This window comes from Coenobita brevimanus, chromosome 33 (assembly GCF_032717465.1).
Source record: "Coenobita brevimanus isolate Jiangsu-jjx chromosome 33, ASM3271746v2, whole genome shotgun sequence".
Classification (NCBI taxonomy): Eukaryota; Metazoa; Arthropoda; class Malacostraca; order Decapoda; family Coenobitidae; genus Coenobita; species Coenobita brevimanus.
The window spans coordinates 2,040,129-2,063,370 of NC_136986.1; the positions used below are offsets into that span (position 1 = coordinate 2,040,129).

General features: G+C 48.3%; 1 protein-coding gene across 1 annotated transcript in view; it reads right to left on the reverse strand.

Moving 5' to 3' along the window:
* The window catches only part of LOC145395711 (fibrocystin-L-like), a 304,791-nt gene that overhangs the window by 278,018 nt on the left and 3,531 nt on the right, over positions 1–23,242 (reverse strand). Inside the window, exons 3-13 of the mRNA XM_080269252.1 lie at positions 20,794–20,881; positions 19,045–19,161; positions 18,790–18,876; positions 16,478–16,638; positions 13,695–13,803; positions 12,518–12,652; positions 11,519–11,895; positions 10,961–11,413; positions 10,669–10,791; positions 1,169–1,386; positions 418–506 (exon numbers count right to left, since the gene is read on the reverse strand). Coding sequence (XP_080125378.1) covers positions 418–506; positions 1,169–1,386; positions 10,669–10,791; positions 10,961–11,413; positions 11,519–11,895; positions 12,518–12,652; positions 13,695–13,803; positions 16,478–16,638; positions 18,790–18,876; positions 19,045–19,161; positions 20,794–20,881 — 1,957 coding nt within the window. The remainder of the gene's footprint in view (positions 1–417; positions 507–1,168; positions 1,387–10,668; positions 10,792–10,960; positions 11,414–11,518; positions 11,896–12,517; positions 12,653–13,694; positions 13,804–16,477; positions 16,639–18,789; positions 18,877–19,044; positions 19,162–20,793; positions 20,882–23,242) is intronic.

The following is a 23,242-nucleotide window of genomic DNA, read 5'->3' on the forward strand; positions in this document are numbered from 1 at the left end:
TTTATACCTGTAATTAACAAAACCACTGTATATAATCACCACCTTTAATCACCTTCATCTGTTAATCACTTCACCATGTAATTAACAATACCTATAATTAACTCTATAAAGCAACAAACATTAACTACACCTGAAGTCACCTGTATTAGCCACATCTATGTCTGTATTAGCCTAACCTCTAACCATATTAACCACACTTGTACCTGTATTAGCCACAGCTGTGCCTGTCTTAGCCACACCTGTACTTGTCTTACCCATACAGTACCTGTTATATCCTATACCCATCTTAGTCACATTTGTACCTTATCTGCCACACCTGTACCTGTATGATATATACTTGTACCTGTCTTAGTCACACCTGTGTCTGCATTAGCCACACCAGTACCTGTATTAGCCACAAATGTATCCGTAACTGACCTGTGTCTGTCCAAGGAAGCCCATTCCAGTGACATTGATGAGAGCACCACCCATGCTTGAGCTCATGGTAGGGGTCACATTGTAAACCACTGAGGGAAGAGAGAGACGGGGTTATAAAGGTCACACAGACTTCATGGACCTTTTTAGACGGTACAACCTAAATGATTAATGGAGAGACTTATTGTAGACATTGCCACCAGCAGCCTACTCTCCTCAAGAATAAGAGTGTGTATATTGAATAACACTGTGTATATATGATAAAACATATCTCACTAGGTTTACCATGTTGCTGATGGTCCATCTTTACAACCACTACCACAACTACCATACCCCCTTACATCCTATAAATACCATATCATTTTACCTAACAAGACCACTACAACAATAACTCACCAGGGTGGTTATGATGCTGACAGAGCTTAGAACCATTACCACAACAACCATACCACTATTACTTACCTACTGCAATAACCATTCCATACTAGTGTAACTACTGCACCGTACCACAACCATTCCACAGTTAATTTGCCTCAAACTTGTCCCAGACTTTCATTCTTTTATAGTTAATATCTTACAGATTAATGACAGAAAGAGACAATGTTAAGGCCCTAAATCCAATCCACATTATGAAAAGCATCATATTCTTGTATTAGTCTACCGTTAAATCTCAGAACTCAAAATGGAGATGGCAATTTTAGGCAAGATCTGAGAAAAAGGTACAGTTACTACAGTCACCTCAGCCATGACTCACTGGGGTAGTTATGATGTTGGTATAGTCTGTCTTGGGAATCCACATACATTCCCCACTTGTCTGTGACTGAAGGCCCCTTCTGAGTCACATACACTGAGGAGTTCATGGCCCCGATGAAGGAGGTGAGGGGGCGACAGTAAAGCTGTCTGCTTGTTAGGGCTCCATACAGCTCATCATTATCATCATACATTTCACATTCCACCCCGCCCATGAACACTCTGTTGTGGATAAAATAATGATAATACAAGTAATAATAATAACAAGGGATGGAGTGAAGAGGTACATGAGAGAGGAGTGTGTGAGTTGGGGGAAGGATTGTGAAATGGCAGGGGACAGGGTGACATGGAAGTGATTTGTTTGTGGCCACACTTCATGGGATTGAGGTGTCTAGCTGTAGATAGACAGACAGACAGACAGACAGACAGATAGATAGATAGATGGATAGAGAGATAGATAATAATAAAATTAGTAGTAGCAGTAGTAGTAAGATGATATTGTAATAACAATAATAATAATAATAATAATAATAATAATAATAATAAAAATAATAATCATCATCATCATCGTCATCATCCGGACCTCTTTTCCCACTCTAGGGCAGGGTGAGGAGTAGCAATGTCCAGACAGCCCAAATTTGCCCAATCCAATGGGCCACACTTCCATTCACTCACCATTCAAGCCCCCAGAAACCTGGCTCTATTGGATACACCAAAAACATTCACCATGTTCTGTAGCTTCACATTAATGTATCCAATTGAGTCAATCTGGACGCTGCCACATTAAAAAGGGGTGCCGCATCCCTGATCATGCACTTCTCCTCACAACATTCATCCAGCCAGCTCGATCTCTTGTCAGTTCCCTAGCCTCGCCGACTTCCAAACCTCTCTTCCTCACACACTCATCCACCATATCTCTCCACCTTCTCCTTGGCCTACCTCACCCTCTCCCTCCTTCAAATTCGCTCAGATATACCTTCTTCACCACACTATTGTTATCCATTCTCTCCACATGACCATACCAGCTCAGTACACCTCTCTTCGATTCTTGTGTCCACCGACTTCCTCACTCCACATCTTTCACAAATTACATTATTTCGCATCCTATCCATCCTCTGTACTCCACATACACTCCCCAGCTGTCCCATCTCCACTGCTCTTACTCTTGACTTTTCATTTTCATGCCACACCATAGTCTCACATCCATATGTTATAATAATAACAATAATAATAATTAGTGGTAGGTGGGGCGCTCACCATCCACTCACTCGATGCAGTGCTGCTCTCGGGTGACTGCCCTTTCCTCTCTTCCTCCCTTCCTTTCCTTTTGTCCTCTTCAGTCTTTTTTCCTTCATTCTTTCCTTTTCCTTATGCCTACAGGTGACTCTACACTCCTCTTCTGTCATTCTTTCCTTCATTTATTCCTTTTCCTTCTGCCTATGGGTGACTTTATACTGACTGACACCATTTACTATGCTGGGTGGTAACTATACAGATATAACCAAATTATGGCGCCTGGTGGTTTCATCGGATTAGGCCTGTGAAGGTTTACATCCAAGGAGTGGTTGGGGTTTACTGCTCATGTAATGCCACTCGGGGATGAGTGAGGCTGGTCACTTTCATCTTGAATGTCAGGACCAACTTGTCTAGCCCCGGGCTCCTACGCTCCTCATGGGGTGACATAGGACTGGATGATGGATGGATGATAATGACATAGGACTGGATGATGGATGGATGATAATAACAATAATAATAATAATAATAATAATAACAATAATAGCTGTAATAAAAATAATAATAATAATAATAGTAATAATAATAATAATAATAATAATAATAATAATAATGAATATCTTTCTTTCCTTCATTCTTTCCTCTTCCTTCTGCCTATGGGTGACTCTACACTGAGTGACAAGCCATATGGTTTCCTGTAGACCAGGAAACCATTTACTACACTAGGTGGTAACAATATGACCAAATTTTGGCGCCTGGTGGTTTAGTAGGTTATTGAGGCACTCCAATTGGATTGAGCCACTGTAGGTTTATATCCTAGGGGTGGTTGGGATTTATTGCTTATGTAAAGCCACTCAGGGATGAGTGAGGCTGGTCACTCTCATCTTAAAAGTCAAGACCAACTTGCCTTGCCCTGGTCTCCTACACTCCTCATGGGGCAACATGGGATTGGATGATGGATAGATGGATAGATAATAATAATAATAATAATAATAATAATTATAATAATAATAATGTAATAATAATCTATCTATCTATCTACTGCCAGATGCCATAATCCCATAAGGAGTGGCCGTTAGTCTTTGAGTTAGTTGTTTTACAGGGAGGGGCACTAACCCTCCGTCAGCCCACTTGCTGACATATAGGGAACATGTATAGATTGGTTATATGGTTACCACCCAGCGTTGTAAATGATTTCCTGACTTACAGGAAACCATTAGGCTTGTCACTCAATGTAAAGCTACCTGAAATGGAAAGAGGAATAATAAAATGTGACAGGAATGATGGGAGAAATAGGAGGAGAAGAGGGCAGACACAGAAAAAGAGTGATAATGGTGAAGGCAGAAGTAAGCAGCACAACATCAAGTGAGTGGATGATGGTGAGAAATAGGAAGAGAGGGGACAGACAAATAAAAAAAAGTGATAAAGGTGAAGGAAGAAGTAGGCAGCACTACATCAAGTGAGCGGATGATGGCCGCCACCACCTACCACAATAATAATAATAATAATAATAATAATAATAATAACTGTAATGCTAGGTGAAAAAGGCCCGACTCCTCGGACCTAGAACACCTAACGCGTGGCAGGGTCCTCTTTCGAGACCGGGGCTTAGTGCAATAAAGAGAGGTAGGACACAAAAACTCCAGGCAATAACCTCTACACATATATTACCACAGTCAGACACAGGACAAAAACAGCAGATAATACAACACAGTATATGGTAGAGGATAAAACCTTAACTAGATAATTAGTACAGTAATCCCTCTAATATCCGGACGCCCAATAACCGAACATCCCCACTAACCGAACCTTATCGTCCTGGGATCAAACATTCCCAAAATGGTCCGAAAATCCAAAAAAATTGGAAAAAAAATCGATTTTTTGCCGTCTGTAATTTGAACTTGCCGCGCGCGCCGCGTGAGAGCATTGTTTTGGTTCGTCATTCCTCCGACGTCCGATAGAGCGCCGCTGCATCCTCCCCACTTCCCGCCTGTCTCTCACCGCGACAAGACCTACGCTCTTCGTCATGGCTGCCCACGTGCTCGCTTTTGTGGTGGTGCCGTACTTGCTGCAAGGCCTCCTGCTGCTCTCTGCCCTACTCTTAGTGTGTGTGATGATGGCCCCGCCTCCTGAGAAAAGGAAGAGAGTGGTGTTGACTCTGGAGAAGAAACGGGAGATATTGGAGAAGGTTGATGCGGGTTGGTCTTCCTCTCGCATTCTCCGCGAGTTCAACCTGGCCCGGTCGACTTTGTTTGATATCAAGCGTTCCCGAGACAAGCTCATGCAGTACACGGCTGACTTCTCGTCGAGAAACAAACGCAACGTGGAGAGGAAGGTTATGTTTACTCCCAAGTATGCAGAGATCGACCGCTCCACGTTGATTTGGTATCGACAGCAACGTGCAGCTGGTGTGATGGTACGTGGAACGGAGCTGAAGGCTGCTGCTGAGAAGTTTGCAAGGCTTCACGACGCCCTAGACTTCAAGGCATCCGAGGGTTGGCTCTTCGCGTTCAAGTTGCGACATGGCCTTACTAACCGTAAAGCACATGGCGAAGCATTGGACGCTAACGAGGATGGAGTGGACGAGTTTCGGCACAAGGTGAAAGGCTTGATCGACAGGGAGGGCCTCACTCTCGGTCAAGTCTATAACGCTGACGAAACTGGCCTATTCTATCGCTCGGTGCCAACGAACACTCTCGCCGATGAGACGGAGAAGCGTGTACCTGGCCGCAAGCTTTCTAAGGAACGGATATCTGCTTTGTGTTGTGCCAATGCTAACGGCATGCACTGGCTTAAGCCCGTTATTGTTGGCCGTGCAAAGCAGCCTCGGTGCCTTCGTGGGGTGATGGATGTCCTTCCTGTCGTATGGTACCATTCTTTGAAAGCATGGTTCACAGCTGTGATTTTCAAAGACTGGTTTCACCATCACTTCGTCAAGGAGGTCATACATTACCAGACGAAGACACTGGGAATTCCTCGCGACCAGGTAAAGGCTCTCCTTCTCCTCGACAATGCACCTGCCCACCCGTGCGACAAGGACTTGGTTGCTGAGAATGGCCGTATTAGGTGCATGTTTCTGCCACCTAATACGACTGCTCTCATTCAACCAATGGACCAAGGAGTGATCGTGGCAACAAAGCGCCTGTACCGTCGGAAGTTCCTGGACGAGGTGATGGTGGTTCTCGAGGACGAGGACGAGCGCAGGGAAGGACGTGACACTCGAGGCAAGCGGACTTTGGAAAACCTTCGCCGCTACAACATCAAGTCTGCGCTGTACAACTGGGCTAGTGCATGGAAGGAAGTCCCTGTGAAAACTCTTGAAAATGGTTGGTCTCGTCTGCTTCTCGGAACAGATGTGGAGTACGATTTCCTAGGGTTTGACGTGGATGACTTCCATGCACGGCTACGTACGCACGGCGACGATGTTGATGTGGACGATGTTCGTGAGTGGTTGGACGACGACGAGGGCGATCCTGGGTATCAGACGTTGTCTGATATCGAGATCGCGTCTTCGGTTGCTGGTGTCAGTCCCGAACTTGAAGATTCCGACGACGAAGGCGATGATGATGCAGACTCCGCCCAGCAGGACACTACTCCAGCCATCCCCAAGCTGAGCGCACTCCGGGAACATCTAGAGTTCGTCCTAGACTACCTGGAACACCCGGACTGCGACAGGGAGATGGGGCCCTTGGGACTCGTGGAGGAAGTGCGTGCTTTCCGGCAGCGCATCATCAATCGCCAGAATCGTCGGTCCTTGCGTCAGTCAACGATTGACAGTTTATCAGGCCCGTGACCCCCGCTGTGCCAAGCCCTGGTTCCACTCCGTTGCCTCCCCAAGACAGGCCCTCATGCTCCGAGCCACAGCCCAGCACATCAGCTACAGTGGAGTCACCGCTCGACGTGAGTTTGCGGCTGTCTTCAGAGTCTTCTGTAGTCGGTACGCCATCACCACTACCCACCGATGCACCCCTTGGACGCCTGCCAGTGATACTCTCGGGCTCTGACAGTGAATAAACAGCAAGAACTTCTCCACTAGACCACACGGGAATTTAGAGTGTTGTGCAGTGAAAAAAACGGTGTGTTGTGTTAAGGTTTTCAAGTTGGGAGAAAAGACTAAGTAGAAAAGAAATTTAACGTAACTAACCTTCTTTGTTTTGGCTTTGGAAACTTAAAATTACTTGGGAAAAGTTAATGTGCAACACTTAAATTTAATGGAACATTATTTGGACTAAAGTGAACACTGTGAAAAGAACGGACTTCTGTGTGTTAGTGACTAAGTTCAGTGCAAGACTTCAGGAAGAGTGTAGTGCAAGTGCTTCAGGAAATCGTTCTTACTGTCAGAGTCCGAGAGGAGGTGGTTATTCATCGAGGTGGCCAGGGACTTGCTGTAAGTAGCCAAAATGTTTCATGTTGTACTATTTTCCATACTATATTTACCAGAATGTTTCATATTGTATTTTTTCCCATACTATACTTACCAGAAAGTGTCATACTGTACTTCTTTCCATACTAAACTTACCTCATGCATGTGCAGTAGGAATGTGTTTTTCAGAGTTCGGTTAGGTTCGGTTAGGTTAGGTTCGGTTAGAGTCCATAAGTACCAGAATGTTTATTAATGTATGAACATACTTCTAAACCCACATTTTATGTGTCTATTGCATTTATTTCAGTCATTTATGTGCCTTATTGGTGTGATTTGGGTGTTAAATAGGTGCTATGCATGTCCGGAGGGAGTTGTATAGGTGTTTCTCTGTGTTAGGGTCCGTAAGTACAAGTCCATAAGCTGGGGCCCAATATCCGGACAAAACCAATATCCGAACCTACCGATGGCTCTATTGATCCGGATATTGGAGTGATTACTGTATCTCACAGGATACTAGCTTAACAGATGCTGATGCTAACATTCTAGGTTTAGTGCACAGGTGCACTTGGCACACAGGGTCGCGGTGCGCGTGGGAGAGTAGGAGTGGGTCTTAAACGGGGGGGGGGGGTGACTCGCGGAGGGTCAGATCAAAGTTATTGTAATATTGGGAGGGAATTGATGTTACGGATTCTGACTTAATATTTTCTGGTAGCAAGGGGATATTGATAATTGATTATATGGCTAGTCCAGGTTCTTACATACGCACTGACTGCTGAGAGATTTAGTAAGGGAGGGTAGAAGACACTGAGAGTTTCGATGTGTTTATGGTAATACGAGCGGGAGGATATTACTAACACATTTTCTTCACTATTTCCTGGTAGCAAGGGATGTTTGGATATTTCACTAAGGAGAATCTCTCGTGCTAGGAGTCTTACTGATTTTATACAAGGGCATCACTCGTGAGTCTGATTCACCAGAACTTAGTCTCTGCATTCATCTTTATTAATCCGCCCTGTGATATCACGTATTCTCCTGTTATCTTCTCCTGAACCTTGCCCTGTTATTCAACAAATACTAAGTCACTGTATCACTGTTACACTAATTTTGGGGCAACATCACACTTAACAAGGGTCACTTATATGGTGGGGGTGGCGGGGAGACACACCAGTGACAGCTCTGCCAGAACAGGGGCACCGCCAGGGGAGGGCGTGCCGAGAGGGCACGGGACGACTCGCAGGGGCATCCTCTCTCGTCCAGGGCTGCAGGTGGCAAAGGGGCCCGTATTCTCTGGGCTGGGTACAGAGGTGTGGCCCTCAGGACTGGGGCCAAACAGGTCCAGGAATCTCTGGCTCAGGTCTCGGCCAGAGGTGGAAGTCTTCCGCCGCTGGGGCATGGGGAGATCGCGCCTGAGCGTCCGAGGGAGGGCCTGGAGTACCCTAGGACTGCGGTCCCCAGAGTCAAGGGGCGCCGTTAGGGAGGGGCTGCAGCACCGACCTGAAGTAGGGTCCGTCAGGTGGGTCTTCTCCAGGGCCAGGCGTAAGAAGCAGAGGCCGGGGGAGGCTGCAGGGCCTCTCTGGGGTCCTTCTGCATTGGAGGTCCGGATACTTGTCTACGCTGGGGTGGTGACACTGCTCTCACCTCTTTCTGGCTGTGGGGCCCGGCTATTGGCCATGGTCTGAGTGGGGGAATCAGCGCGCCTCTGGACACCGTCGGAGCGGCTATTGGACGTCTGACAAAGGCGGGAGCGGCCCCAGGCTGTCTCCTGTAGGAGGGAGGGGGAGTGCCTATAGGCCAATTCGGGGGCAGCACCTTTGGAGCGGCTATCGGTCATCTGATGAAGACGGGAGCGGCCTCTTGCTGTCTCCTTCTGCCGGAGGGAGGAGCGGCTATCGGCTGACTCGGGGACAGCACCTTCGGAGCGGCTATTGGCCGTCTGGCGAAGGTGGGAAAGACCACTTGCCATCTCCTTCTGCCGGAGGGAGGAGCGGCTATTGGCCGTCTCCTGCAGGAGGGGGTGTAGAGCGGCTATCGGCAGTCCCAGGAAGGACAACTTCTGACGAAGGCGAGAGCAGCTATCGGCCATCTCGTGATTACCCTCAGGTCGGTAAGACACCAATTGCCTTATGAGGGGTGGACGGCTATCGGCCGTCCCTAAAGAGAAGGCACCTTCGGAGCGGCTATGGGCGCACTCCTGTAGAAGACGGGAGCGGCTATCGGCCGTCTCCTGAAGGGCGCTGTTTGGAGCTGGACAGACAGCTCCACCCCAATCTGATCTGGCAGTCCCTCTCCCCGAAGGTAGTGTTGACTTCCTGCTAGGGCGACGGTGAGGACGCTGAGTGTTATATGGGCGCACGGCCCGGGCTGACTTGTGCTGTTGTTGCACTGCATCCTGCAGTTCGGCTGCGGCTAAAAAGGGGGGTCCGGGTGGGGGTGTCGGTGAGTTTCCAGGGGCACTATGCTGTAGTCTGCACGTGTTACCTGTCAGGGAGTTTCTGGGGGAACTATGCTGTAGCTTACGCATTTTACCACCTTCCTCCTGGAAAAAAGCCACGTCCCCGTGACTGGAGGTGATATATGTGAGTGTCATGGGTGGCTTACACAGGTTGGAGTTGCTGGAGAAGGGCCTGCCAGGCAGCAGTGGGGTGGTTTTCTTCTCGCTCTATGTCGCAGGTGAGGAAGAATGTGGAGCGGAGGAGGTTCAGTAGGTGGCGTGGTCCATGGAGCTGGCGGTTCCTGCCTAGGGTAGGCGCTCATACTGCCCTTCGCACTTTCATCTTGCTCTGTGTTGCTGCTGGTCTGGTGTGGTGCTGTATGCTGGACACCGAGGGTAGGAGCCGGGTTTTGTGCTGTGGTAATGTGGCGTAGGGTCTCTGGGGAGTGTAGGTGGTGGGGATCTGTGCTTGGTGTAGCATGACAGGGTGAAGTTGTGGGGAGGCGGGCAGTGTAGGAGAACTGGTGTATCGGGTGGGTGGGCGTGAGAGGTGGCCTGAGCGGGTGGTGGTGGTTCTGAGGGTAGGAGTGGGTGGGGAGGTGGGCGCGTGATGTGGGCAGGGTTGGGTGGTTCATGCCGTTGGGCATGTGGGGGGCGCGGCGGGGAGTGACGCTGTCAGAGTGGGCGTCTGTAAGGGTGGTGGGCGGGGGGTAGTGGTAGTCGGTTGTGGTGAAGGTGTGGTGGCGTGGGCGGGACAAGTGGGGCTGGGCAGTGAGGGTGGGGCGACGGAAGGAAGGGGTGAGGGAGAGCGAGGGCAGGCTGGTGTGGCGGGTGAGATGTCAGGTGAGGTGCAGGGGGTGGTGGTGGCCGAGGAGGCTGAGGTGGTAGGGGGAGTGGAGGGGGAGGGTGAGGAGGAAATGTAGCACTCATATGTGGAAATGGGGGGTGGCGCAGGGCCAAGAGGAGGTTGGGGGTGTGGGGCCGGGGTGGCGGGGGCGGGCGTGCAGGAAGGGCGCAGGTGGCGGTTTCGGAAGGTGCGTGGGGCGCCGTGATAGTCCACGACAACTTGGTAAGGGTTGGGGACGTGGGTGATTGTGTGGGGCCCCGTGAAGTGGGGGGCAAGTTTGTGTGGGGTGGGGAGTTGGGCGACGACGACGGTGTCGCCAGAGTGGAAGGGGTTGGAGGCTGTGTCGGGGCCGAGGTCTAAATTTTTTCGTAGGTGGTGTTGTCGGCCCTTCAGAAGGTGTAACTGGTCTGTGGTGGGAGCGGAGGCGGGTGGTTGCAGGTGTTGGCATAGTGGTAATAAAAGGGGGGCCTCGCCGAATGTCCTATCATATGGGGAAACCCCGTCTTCTCAGGGGCAGGAATTTATGCCCCACTGAACAATCTTTAAGTGAGCAGGCCAATCGTCGTCTTTTGTAACCTCGATGCGTGTGCGCAATTGATTCATGATAGTGCGATGGCTACATTCGCATACTGCGCTTCCCTGTGGCCAATGAGGAGAGGAGTGGGAGATTTTATATCCAAATGTTCTGGCGAGCTCTTCCCAGATTTTTCCAGAGAATTCGGGGCATTATCAGAAAGGAAGGCCTGGGGGATGCTGAAATTAGGGAACACATGTCAGAGAAGGGCGTCGGCGATGGCGACGGCATGATGCTCTTTGGCTGGGCAGGCTACTACAAATTTTGAATACGTGTCCACGAAGGTGATCACATTTATACCCAGATCTTGGAGGGAGGGGCCCTACTACATCTATTGCCAGGAGTTGCCAGGGCTTGTGGGCAGTGATGTGGCCTGAGGGTCCTGTGGTCCTGGTGATATCTTCCCCCAGTGCACAGGTGAGGCAACTTTGAATGATTTCCTTGGCGAGGGTGGAAGGGTTTGGCGCCCAGTAGGTGTTGCTGAACATCTGCAATAGTTTCTTGGTCCCCAGGTGGATGCCATTATGGGCACGAAGGTGGCGCAGGGTGTCATGCGCCGCATCGGGGGCCAGGAGGATATGCCCGGACGGGGTTAGGAGGTGGTCACCCCGCCGGCATAGTTTGCTGAACAGGTGGGAGGAGATCCAGGGGGGTCGCTCCTTGCAGTGCCATTGTTGCAGGAGGTCCGTGTCTGGTTGTACCGCATGGATGGGGAGGCGGGAGAGGGTATCTGCATTAGTGTGGAGTTTTCCGGGCCTGTAAGAGATCTCGTAATGTAATTCTTCCAGGGTTTCGCACCACCTGACGAGTTGGGCATTGTGAGAATCAGATTGGCGTAACCACTGGAGTGACTGGTGGTCCGTGATGAGTGTGACCTGGGTCCCGGAAAGGTAAGCCCTGAAATGCTGGAGAGCCCTCACTATGCTGAGGCATTCCCGCTTGGTAGCGGCATAATTCCTCTTGGCTTGATTCAAGGTGCAGCTGGTGCAGGCGATGATGTGCTCCCGACTGGTTTGTACCTGGGCTAGTACGGCGCCTATGGCGGTGAGGGAAACATCGGTGTAGAGGCGAAAGGGAAGGGTATAATCGGGAAAGGCTACAATGGGGGCGGAGACGAGCTTGTCTTTGAGTTGTTGAAAAGCAGCTCGCCTCTCTTCCGTCGAGAGGAACGGCTCCCCCTTCTTGGTCAGATCGTGAAGAGGCTTTGCAATATGAGCAAACCCATTCACGAAGCGACGGTAATAGGACATTAGTCCTAGGAAGGCATGGACGCCATGGACGTCCTGTGGCAGCGGTATATCCGTTATGGCGCAGAGCTTGTCGGGGTCTGGGGAGATTCCTGCCTGGGAAATAATGTGTCCCAGGAACAAGACAGTCCTGGCGGCCAGGACACACTTATAGGGATGGAGCTTGAGGCCTGCCTGGCGAATCCTAGTGAAGACTCGGCAGAGGCGCTGCAGGTGGTCGGCCCAGGTCTGGCTAAAGACGATGACATCGTCTAAATAAGCCAGGCATATCTCCCAGGTAAGGCCGCTCAGGACAGATTCCATTAGCCTAGAGAAGGTGGCAGGGGCGTTGCAGAGGCTGAACGGCAGGACATTAAATTCGTAATGTTTGTCGTTGCTCGTGGAAAAGGCCGTCCTGCCTCGATGTTCCGGATGTACAGGGACCTCCCAGTATCCAGACTGGAGGTCGAGGGCGGAAAACCAAAACACCTTGTAAAGGGAATCTAAGGAATCGTCGATTCGTGGGAGGGGGGTGGCATCTTTGATGGTGACTTCGTTCAGGTGGCGGTAATCGATGCAAAATCGCATCATGCCGTCCTTCTTCTTCACTAGAACGACGGGGGAGGACCAGGGGCTGGTGGAGGGGGAAATGACGCCAGCCACCTATCATTTCACGTACCTGGCGGTCCTCTTCCTCCCTTTGTCGGGGATTCTTCTGTCGGGAAGGCTGTCTAATGGGTGGGACTGTTGTGTGAATCTCATACGACAGGTACATGGTGTGCCCTATGTCTGCTGATCCTGTTGCAAACAGATCCTGGAAATCCAGGAGAAGGCGATGTAGGGTGTCTGACTGCTGGGCGGAGAGATGGTTGGGAATGGGGGGCAGGGGGGCAGGGAAGTGGGAGGAGGGTGATGCACAGGACTCAGATTCCTCCATCTCTCCGATGACGAGCCCTTAGGGGAGGGTAAGGGGGGAAGGGGTGAGGTTAGCAATGTGGACGGTGGTGCGATGTGGGGGAAGAAAAGTGGGAGATAAGAGGCAGACGGAGAGGGCTCCCGGCGGGAGGAGGCGGGAGAACAAGACAGAGGGACCGGAGGGCCAGTTAAGGGGCACCCAGGCCTAGTGGGGGGTGGGAATGGTAACGGTGACGGAGACGGTGGCGGGGAAAGAGGGAGGAGGGATGATGAGGGGGGGCATGGGAGGAGGAGAGGGGGTGGGGGGAAGGGAGGAGGAGGGGAGTACAGGAGGGGGGAAGGGGGCGAATCTTCCGGCTGGGGCCGTGGCATACAGGTGCAAACGGCCTGGATGGGGTTGGGTGGGGCACGGAACTGGAGCTGCCGATAGTGGCAGTCTATTGTAGCTCCAAGTCTCTGGAGTAGGTCCAGTCCTAAATACCTGTCGTAGCTCTGGCAGGAGTCGAAAATAATGAATTGGTGTTGGGTTGACACCGGCTGGTGGGTGTCGACCCGTAGGGCCCGTGTCTCCCCATGGATGGGTAGGGGGGCCATCCCCCACGTCCACAAGGTGAGTGGCAGTGGGGCGGAGTGGGCAAAAGGTCAATTTATGGCGGGAGAAATAGTGACTGTAAAGGCAGGACCTGGCTGCTCCCGTATCAACTAACAGTCTGGCCTTCACACCGTTCAATTTCATCTTGTGGTACACTGGGGGACGATACTGAGGGGCAATGGCACCCACCACCGTGGGTTGGTGCGGGGGCCGGCCTAAAAATCCAGCTTTCTGGAGCTTTCATTTTCCTGTTCCTGCTCCTGTTCCCCAGGATGGGGCTCCTCCATGAGTGAGGAGGTTGAGTGTTATAGGGGCACACAGCCCAGGCTGACTTGTGCCGTTGTCACACTGCATCCTGCGGTTCGGCAGTGGCTACTCCGTATGGTCCAGGTGGGGGTGTCGGTGAGTTTCCGGGAGCACTATGCTGTAGTCCGCGCGTGTTACCTGTCGGGGAGTTTCTGGGAGCATTAAAGCTGTAGCTCACGCATTTTAATAACATTAGTAGTAGCAGTAGTAGTAATATGTATAATAATAATACAGTAAAAAAAAAAAAAAATAATAATAATAACAGTACAGTAATAATAATAATAGTAACAGTCAATAACATATTAGCCTTATCAAACCCAGATATCCCTGGGGCTGGACTATAGTAACCCTGCTCATTTAATTTCTTAATGTCTCTGGTAGCATTTACATGAGAAAAACCTCTGATGACCTCTTGCATTCAAACTGTAGCACATTAACACACTTCCTTCTCCAAACCATGACTTCTGCCATAAAATTAATGATAATATTGTAATAATAATAATGACAATAATAATACTGTAATAATGTAATAATAATACCAATCATCATCATCATCATCATCATATTGGCCTCTTTTTTCCGTCCAAATATGGGTATGGTAGGGCCCAGAAAGCAATTACAAAAAATATCAGGAGAAATAACCAACAGCATACCCAAAGAAATGTGACACTCTCATTCACAAACCCTACAGGCCCCAGACCCCTGATGCCACGTCACAGGCATTCTTCCACACACATTGACCACCATCATACATTTCATACTATAAAATAAAGTAGCAGCATGCGAGTCTGAAGATGCCACTATCGTGCCCTGGCAACCCACCCATCAACAGTGCATCCAATTTCGAGTATAATATGAGATGCATGTGATTCGTGTATAATATGTCCGTGTATAATATATTCGTGTATAATACTGTAACATGATTTGTGTATGATGCGAAATCGTATCCACTGTTGACTAATAGGTTGCCAGGGTATGATTCAGACTCGTGCGCCACGACTATACATATCAGACAGCCAATTCAATGACTATTATATTAAAAAGAGTGCTAAACCCCTGTTACACAGTACACTCCTCCATACAAAGTCCATCCATCTAGCTGGAAACCTTGTCAGTTCCTTAGCCTCATCAACTTCTATACCTCATTTTCTCAAACACTTCCATATCTATTTGTCTTCTTTATGGCCTACCATTCCTCTTTCCACTTTCAGAGTCACTCATACATACCAGTACCTTTTTCATCAACCTATTTGGTACTGGAGAGGGACAGCTTCATATGATGGTAACAATATAACCCAGGGACTCCTCTGCCTGGTTATACAAACATACAGGTACCCCTATGTCACGAATTTGCGTGAGCGTATTTATAAATTCGTGACATTTTACATCAGTGAGAAAACCACGAATTCTAGTGGAATTCCCACTGCGCATCACTCAGGTCAACCGTCCTCGTATTCACTCCGATCAGAATGGTTTTCAGAACATTTCTCACTGTTTCACAAGTGATCATTCTTATGCACGACATTAGTGCCTTCACTGAGTGATTTATTGTGAGCGTATATCGCTCACTTTCTTTCCGTTGACCGTTGAAGTTCGAACACGGCCATCCCTCGCCCTCTTTGAACTCTTTCATAGTTTGAAGTTAGTCAGCTTTGAGTCGTCACGAGAGTAGGATCGTTTGTGTCCAGGGTAAGGCAGCGCCGCTGTTGTACAGCGAGTTCCTGAATCTCCACCTAGACGGTGAATTGGAGAAGAGGGTTAAGCGAATTGCAGCATCTGATGTCCTGCACAGGTGCCCATTCTTTTTGCTCAGCTCCCCTCCGATGACCAATATTTCTTTCCGTTTTTTCCTAGGTTTAAGTGTGTTTAGTTTTTGAATGAGTGAGTGAGTGTATTCTCCCTGTTATTTTGAATTCATTTTTGAGACTCATTTAACGTAAATTTATCTCATTGTAATTAATAAATTTACAGTTCTCTTTGAGCTTAATGTAGTTAAACTCGTGCTTTATTTCTCCACATTAATCCTATTTTAGCTGCTGCTCCTAGTTTGCACAAATGCTTTACATTATTCATAACTGGAACTTAGGCCAGTTCTTTTGTATCAAGCTTAAATCCGTTGTGCTAGCCAGAAGTTAATGCACCGGCAAGAACCTGTTTATTATTATTAGCATTAGTTACTGACTGTCAGGGGTGGAGTCACTTTCTCTAGAGGCTGACAGTACTACAAACAGCAATCGTGAGTAATTCGTCTCTGCTGTGTACTGTTGAGAAAGTTTACAAATTCTCGTCCTTAGAGAATCGGCGAAGTAAGCCGCATAAAGTCATACTTACTGCTTGATTTTCACAAGTCAGTTCCTTGTCACTCTTTTCAAGCAACATCTATGCATTCTTAATTCATAAATTCACATCCCCCCGTGACACCCTACTCCCACTCTGACCCTGAAAGGAAGGTGAAGAACGGCCAGAGAATAACTTCAGTCAGAATTTCACCTGGTTCACATTTTAGATGTATCTGGGGCTACTACTACTACTACTGTTACTACTACTACCACCACCCCATTTTTAACCATTCTCTCCACATGACCATACCATCCAAACACACTATTCAGCTAAAACTTCCTTACTCCGGTTATTTTCTTATCCACTATCTGCAATCCATCTATCATGCTGAGTGTTGTACTGTTCAATCTGCAGTACCAAGAGCTGTAAGAGAAAAGTTATGAGATTCTGAAGATACACATATGAAGAAGACTGCATGTAAATACTGTACTGATATAAATGATCATAGCTACTACAGAGGCTAAATACAATAAAACCAGCACTCACTTAGTAATTCTGGCACTTGAGGTGGGAGAGCTGTCAGGGTCATCCACATTAAGCTTGTCAAACTGACTGGTTTGCAGCCAACCCCTGTACCTTACAACAGTCCCAGGAGCAGCAAAGTGTGGGGTCACTGTCTGTATCTTGGGGGCCAACCACCTTGCAAACTGCAGGAGGAGGGGAGTTGCAGATACATTAGTTTGACTTCCTTCTCAATACAGTATTATCACCATCAATACCATCCTCCTCATTACCTCCACTACCACCACCACCACTGCCACCATCATCAACTGCAAATTGTATAGTATCTTTGGGACAACTACCACATGAACTACAGGCTGAAGATATATTAGCTGGCCCCCATCATCATTAATTTAATTATCACAATCTTTGGATGCTATCCACCAGATGATTTGAATGGGGGGAAGGCATATTAATTTCCTCCTACTTATCAGAATCAGTTATCAACTATATCTTTGGAGCCAACCACAAAGTGCACTGCAGGGTTGGAGATCATCATCATCATTATAATTATTATTCATTGGGTACGCTCCTGTTTTGAGTTTTCCTTTTCCTACTTCTAGAGCCTGTCCAACCCATCTATAGTATTAGTGGGAAACAGGATGATGATGGTTAAAACTGTATCAACCATATTACCATTATGCAGAAGATACAGTAAACCCATTATCATCAGATTCATCACCACACTGTATTCATCCTGTTCTCATTCTCTTCAACCTCACAGCTCACACCAAATCCAACTACCATCTTCCTTAAAAATCCCACTCCCATTCCACAACTTCCTCTAAATTCCTCTCTCAGTTGGAATCTTTAATATGGGGAAATGAATTCCCTGAGCTTGACTCTGATAGATTATATAGCCCCGCTAGGTGAAGGGAGAGTGCTACCTCTCCCTGCAGGACAATTACCCAGGCGGGGTGCGAACTCTCAATCCTTTGGTCTCGAGTCAGACACTCTATCACTGAGCCACCCTGCCTCCTCCCTCTCCCACTTGTAACCAATCCCAACCCCAGTCACTTCAAATCCTACTCCCACTCACTCACTAATTCTCCCTCTAACTCTATATCCCCATTCTAATCCCACCCCTTCATTCTACATATGCTTCACACAGAAATCCCACTTCCACCAGTGCGACGAAATACAGAATCGGCGATCATTTCCCGAATCAGCACTTTTAACAGGAAAATATAATTTTCATCACCATATAGGTTCATAAACACCTAATTATCTGAAAATTCAGTCAAAATTTTGTTTAGTTTAACTGTTAATAAAAATGCCCTGTCTCACTGAAGGAACTAAAAAACCGAGAAGGGCGTCCCTAGCGGGTTAGGGGATGGGTCCATTATGATGTGGCAGGGGTAAACCAGCTCTGAGTCCTGCTGCGGATGTCGCTGATAGCACAGCGCAGTTGACCCTCGTGCGGTGAGGATCTGTCCCTTCTCCCCTTGGGGCTAAAAGACGAATAAATGTGTGTGTGCGTGTGTGTGTGTGTGTGTGTGTGTGTGTGTGTGTGTGTGTGTGTGTGTATAGATGAGTAAACTGAGTGTGTGTCGTTCTGTCTCGGCTACCTCCCTTTGTTTGGGGGAAGCAGCTGGATTTAGAGCGAAAACGTGCTGAAGTTTGCAGGTATATCTCCTTCAGATGGCCAACACGCCTTGACAGACTTCTAGTTTCCATCAGTTTTGATTTACAGTACAGATAAATGTATTTGCATATTAGATCAATTTTTATACTGTTATGCTAGGTGTTTAAGGGTCAGCTTCCCGTCCCTTGAACGCCTAGTATGCAGCTGGGTTCTCTTTCTAGACCGGAGCTTAGACAAATAGGAGAGAGGCAGGACCCAAAAACTCAAGGCAACAACCTTACACGTGTATTGACTAATTCTAGTTGTGGAACAGGTAGATGTCACAACAACAGGAATCTGGGTAATTATAAGTCACATACTGGTATCGTAGTATCGCGCAGGATACTATTTGGTCAATAGTTCAGGATAGCAGGTGAATGGCACATTAAATGGTGTTCGTAGTATTTCGGGCAGGGGAATAGCTCGCTGTCACTTGGAGGGAAATAGAAGCTGTACTTAGGCTGGGCAAGTATTACACTGGCCTTGTAGTGCAGAGGAATTACACTATAAAGGCCAAGTCTGATGTTTACTGAAATCACCGCACTCTTATTAAATCTCTCTTCTTACTCTCACTGTCACTGTTTGCCCAGATTGGACTTATATTCTATTGGAGATCACCTCCCCGATATCTAGTCATTATCACACCATCACTGCACTATTCACTGTCACTCACTGTCAGTGGGGCGGCAGCGTGGTTAGTGGGGCGGCGGGAGGACTCACAGCCCGACTCCTGATGGGGGCTGAGTCCCGCCTGTGGCCTCTGTGTTCAGCGGCCATGAAATCACTCGTAGGGGCGTCCTCTCTCGTCCGGGGCTAGGGGTGGCGAAGGGCCCTGCACTGTCAGGGCTGGGGGTTGGAGTGCAGCCCTCAGGGCTGGGGCTGAACAGCTCCCTGAAACGCGCACGCAGAGGCCTGATGGAGGACGAACGGTCGTCGGCATCAGGGTGGGGAAAGGCCTCGCCTGGGGGTCCTGGGGGCGGACGCCGGGGCCCAGTGACTGCGCCCTCCTGCTGTTGGGGACGCCGTCAGGAGTGAGCTGCAGCATCTGTCGTTATCAGAGTCCTTCAGGTAGGGTCCCTCTGGAGCCAGCTGGGCAGAGTACAACCCTGGGGATAGCATAGGGCCTCTCCACAGGTCCTCGGGACTGGGACTCCTCCTGGAGGATATCACGTCGTGGGGGTGTGGCAGCACCTGACGGAGGAGCGGCTGCTGGCCGTCTCCTGCCATAGGGCCTGGCTACTGGCTGTGGCCTGTGTGGGGGAGCAGCTACCGGCTGTCTCCTGAAGGAGGGGTGAGCAGCTACTGGCCGTCTCAAGGGCACCTTTAGAGCGGCTACCGGCAGTCTCAAGACAAAGGTGGGAGTGGCTACCGGCTGTCTCCTGAAGGAGGGTGAGTGGCTACTGGCTGTCTCAAGGGCACCTTTGGAGCAGCTACCGGCCATGTCAATACGAAAGCGGAAGCAGCTACTGGCCGTCTCCTGAAGGAGGGGTGAGCAGCTACTGGCCATCTCAAGACGAAGGCGGGAGCGGCTACCGGCCATCTCCTGAAGGAGGGGTAAGCGGCTACTGGCCATCTCAAGGGCACCTTCAGAGTGGCTACCGGCCATCTCAATATGAAGGCGGGAGCGGCTACTGGCCATCTCCTGAAGGAGGGGTGAGCGGCTGCTGGCCGTCTCAAGGGCACCTTCGGACCGACTACCAGCCGTCCCAAGATGAAGGCGGGAGCAGCTACCTGCCGTCTCCTGAAGAAGGGATGAGCGGCTACTGGTCGTCTCAAGGGCACCTTCGGAGCGCCTACCGGACATCTCCTGAAGAAGAGGTGAGCGGCTGCAGGCCGTCTCAAGAAGGGCGCAGCTACCGGCCGTCACTGGGGTGTTGTCTGGAACTAGAGTAATAGTTCCATCCCGATCCTGTCGAGGGTCAGCTCGCCCGCAAGGTAGTCTCCTTTTCCTGCTATGGCGGCGGCGGGCGAGTTCCAGGTCATAGGGGTGCATGGCCCAGACAGACTTGTGTCCTGTCGCCCGGGGTCGGGTTGCACTCTGTCTGCCCCTCTGTAGGCTCCTCCTGGGGGTGTTGTGTTGCCCTCAGTCGCTATTCCCGGCATTTTATATACAAACTTCCTTTCAAGGAGAGTTGTGGAGCTAAAGGCGTAACACTTCCGCTAATTTTAGCGTGTTTCGCTCTGAATCCTGATCTCTTATTAAGTTAAACTAAACACAAAATATTGACCGGATTTCATATAATTAGGTGTGTATGAACTTATGTGTGATAAAAATTATAATATAGTATTTTCCTGTTGAAAGTGGCCATTCGGTAAATGACCGCTGATTCGATATTTCATCACACCCCACTTCCACTCATCCTACCACCAATCATAACCAAATCCTACTTTACAGTTATTCCAAATAATTCTCTACAACTTCCTCCATATCCTACTCTACAACTCCCTCTAAACCCCATTCTATAACTTCTAAATCCTACCCACACTTATCCCACTTCCACTCCACAAACACCTCTATAATTTCTTTCTCACTCTAATTCTCCCTTCCTTTGATAACATCCCACCCACAAGCAAAATAAAATCCACAATTCACCAAATCCTAATCCACACTCCTCTCCCAATTCAACACCCTTTCATTCGCCTAAAATCTCTCTGCCATCCCTTCCCTGCCACTCACCTGAACATACTGTGCTCCTGTGGCCTTCACCCCATCAGACACCACCTCAATCTTGTACAGGTCGGGGCCGTTAGTGTTGCCTTTGGGCCTGATGGAGATAAATGCACTCATAAATGCATACAGATAAACAGGCAGGGTGGTCCACTTGTCAGTTGAATTCTTGTGTACTCCGGCAACGTTTCAGTAAGCATTACCAGAGTCTATCCTGCATAATTTTCTACTTCCTATTGGGTAGTGACTGCTATACCTCATACCAATTAATCTGATCAGGCATGTATGGCAACACTGTTCCTGCCGAGATTCTGATTGGCTGGAGGTGTTTGTTCGATTCGTTGTTGCTTAAACCGATACTCTCTTTAATATCGGATGTGATACTCAATTTGTCGACAATACAATCGTGAAAAGCAATAAGAAATCCGTTATATACTGAACAACAATGAAATTTTCGTAGGAAGATAGAGATATGAGTCAACAAAAGTATTACAACAGTCCAAGTCAAGGTCAGCATTCGAACAATTCCTTTAAATCTCCGACACTCCTTAATATAACAGAAAATTAAGGAAACCTGCTTAATCTAAGCATTGGTATAACACACATTTAAATTATAAGATCAGTCCGCACCCTCAAATCGTGCCACAACTTTGAGTAATTACAAATTCTAATGAAAAGACGAGTTCCGCGGGGAGAGAGGTTTGAAAAAACTGCGAAAATCAAAGTAGGCTAAAGGAAGACTATTTCACTATATATCCTCTATTATCACAGTACGGACTGATCTTAAAATTTAAATGTGTTATACCAACGCTTAGATTTAGCAGGTTTTCTTCATTTTCTGTTATATTAACGGAGTGTCGGAGATTTAAAAGGAATTGTTCGAATGCTGACCTTGACTTGGACTATTATAATACTTTGTTGACTCATATCTCTATCTTCCTACGAAAATTTCATTGTTGTTCAGTATATAACGGATTTCTTATTGCTTTTCACGATTGTATTGTCGACAAATTCAGTATCACATCTGATAATAAAGAGAGTATCGGTTTATGGAACAACGAAATCGAACAAACACCTCCAGCCAATCAGAATCTCGGCAGGAACAGTGTTGCCATACATGCCTGGCCAGATTAACCCTTTAACCGCGGGTATTGTTTTGGTCTGACTGTCCTCTCCCGCGGGGGTTTCAGCCAAATGTAAACAAACCTTTAAACCTTAATAACTCTGCACAGAATAAAGCTAGAGAGAGAAAAAAAAAAAAAAGGTACCATTAGAAAGTACTAACCTTCAGCTTTCCATTGATGTAGGTTTCATGACTTTGTTGACTTTCACAGGACGGGGAGAGCCGTTAGAAGTGAGGGGTGTGAAATAACTATTTTATGCCCCACACACCAGTACCAAATGCCAACCACTCTCTCATAATAGTAATATAAACATATATGAACACTGTACATACGATAAACACCCACTCTGTGTTCACTGAGGTAGGTAAAAGGCACTTCCCTGCGGCTGCGCCCGCTCTTCACTGCGGCTGCGCCTCACTTCACTGCGGCGGCACCCGCTCACTGACGTTTCATGCGATCTTTTCATTCTTTCTAACTTCTAATATTATTTTACATATAATATGGGCAATATACATTATATTTACAATGCACTTATTACTACATTGCGTCACTGGCGCATCACAGAATTACATAAGTGCCGCAGAATTCCACAAGTGCCGCAGATTCTCTTATTACAATATCACTTATTATACTGGCAAATATTTCCTTTATTTTCTAGGCAAAATATCCCTTATTACTACATTATCCATTATACAATTATTGGCAAAGCACGTCACTGTCGCATCACTATATATCACTGTCACTTTCAGTATTTACTCAGAGAGTGGTACTCGGCAAAGCACGGAGTTACACATAGAGCGACTTGGCATTCAAGGCACTGGTGTGTGCTCATTTTTCTCGTCCTAGGCCTCCGTGTGGTGGTAGAACATACTCTGCAGCGGCCCTGTGACAACCTGCCACCTGCTGTAGGAGGCAATTTCACAAGCTGGTGCCGGCTCATGTAATTGCGGCACTCAAGACGGTCAGGTTGTGTGTCAGAGTGTCGCCTCGGGATCAATGCTGTCACCTGACCAAATCGTGCAAGTAGCTGCTGCACGACAGTCTTTGAAAACTGTCTCAGTGATGGTTGCCTTATGCCCCCGACTTGTGTCTTGTAGAGAATGAAGGCGTTGAGCATGCACATATCGAGCATGTGCAGGCAAGCCTTCCTGTACCATCGGGTGTTTCTCCTGAGACAGTCGATTTCGCCAATCATCATATCCGACTTATCAACAAGTCTCATATTTACATTATAATCAATGACGGCATCAGGCTTCATGATTGGCTCTCCCGTCCTGTAGCTGACCTTCCCAGTTCTCTTCAATTCCCCCTTGTGGATGGTGCTGATCATATTC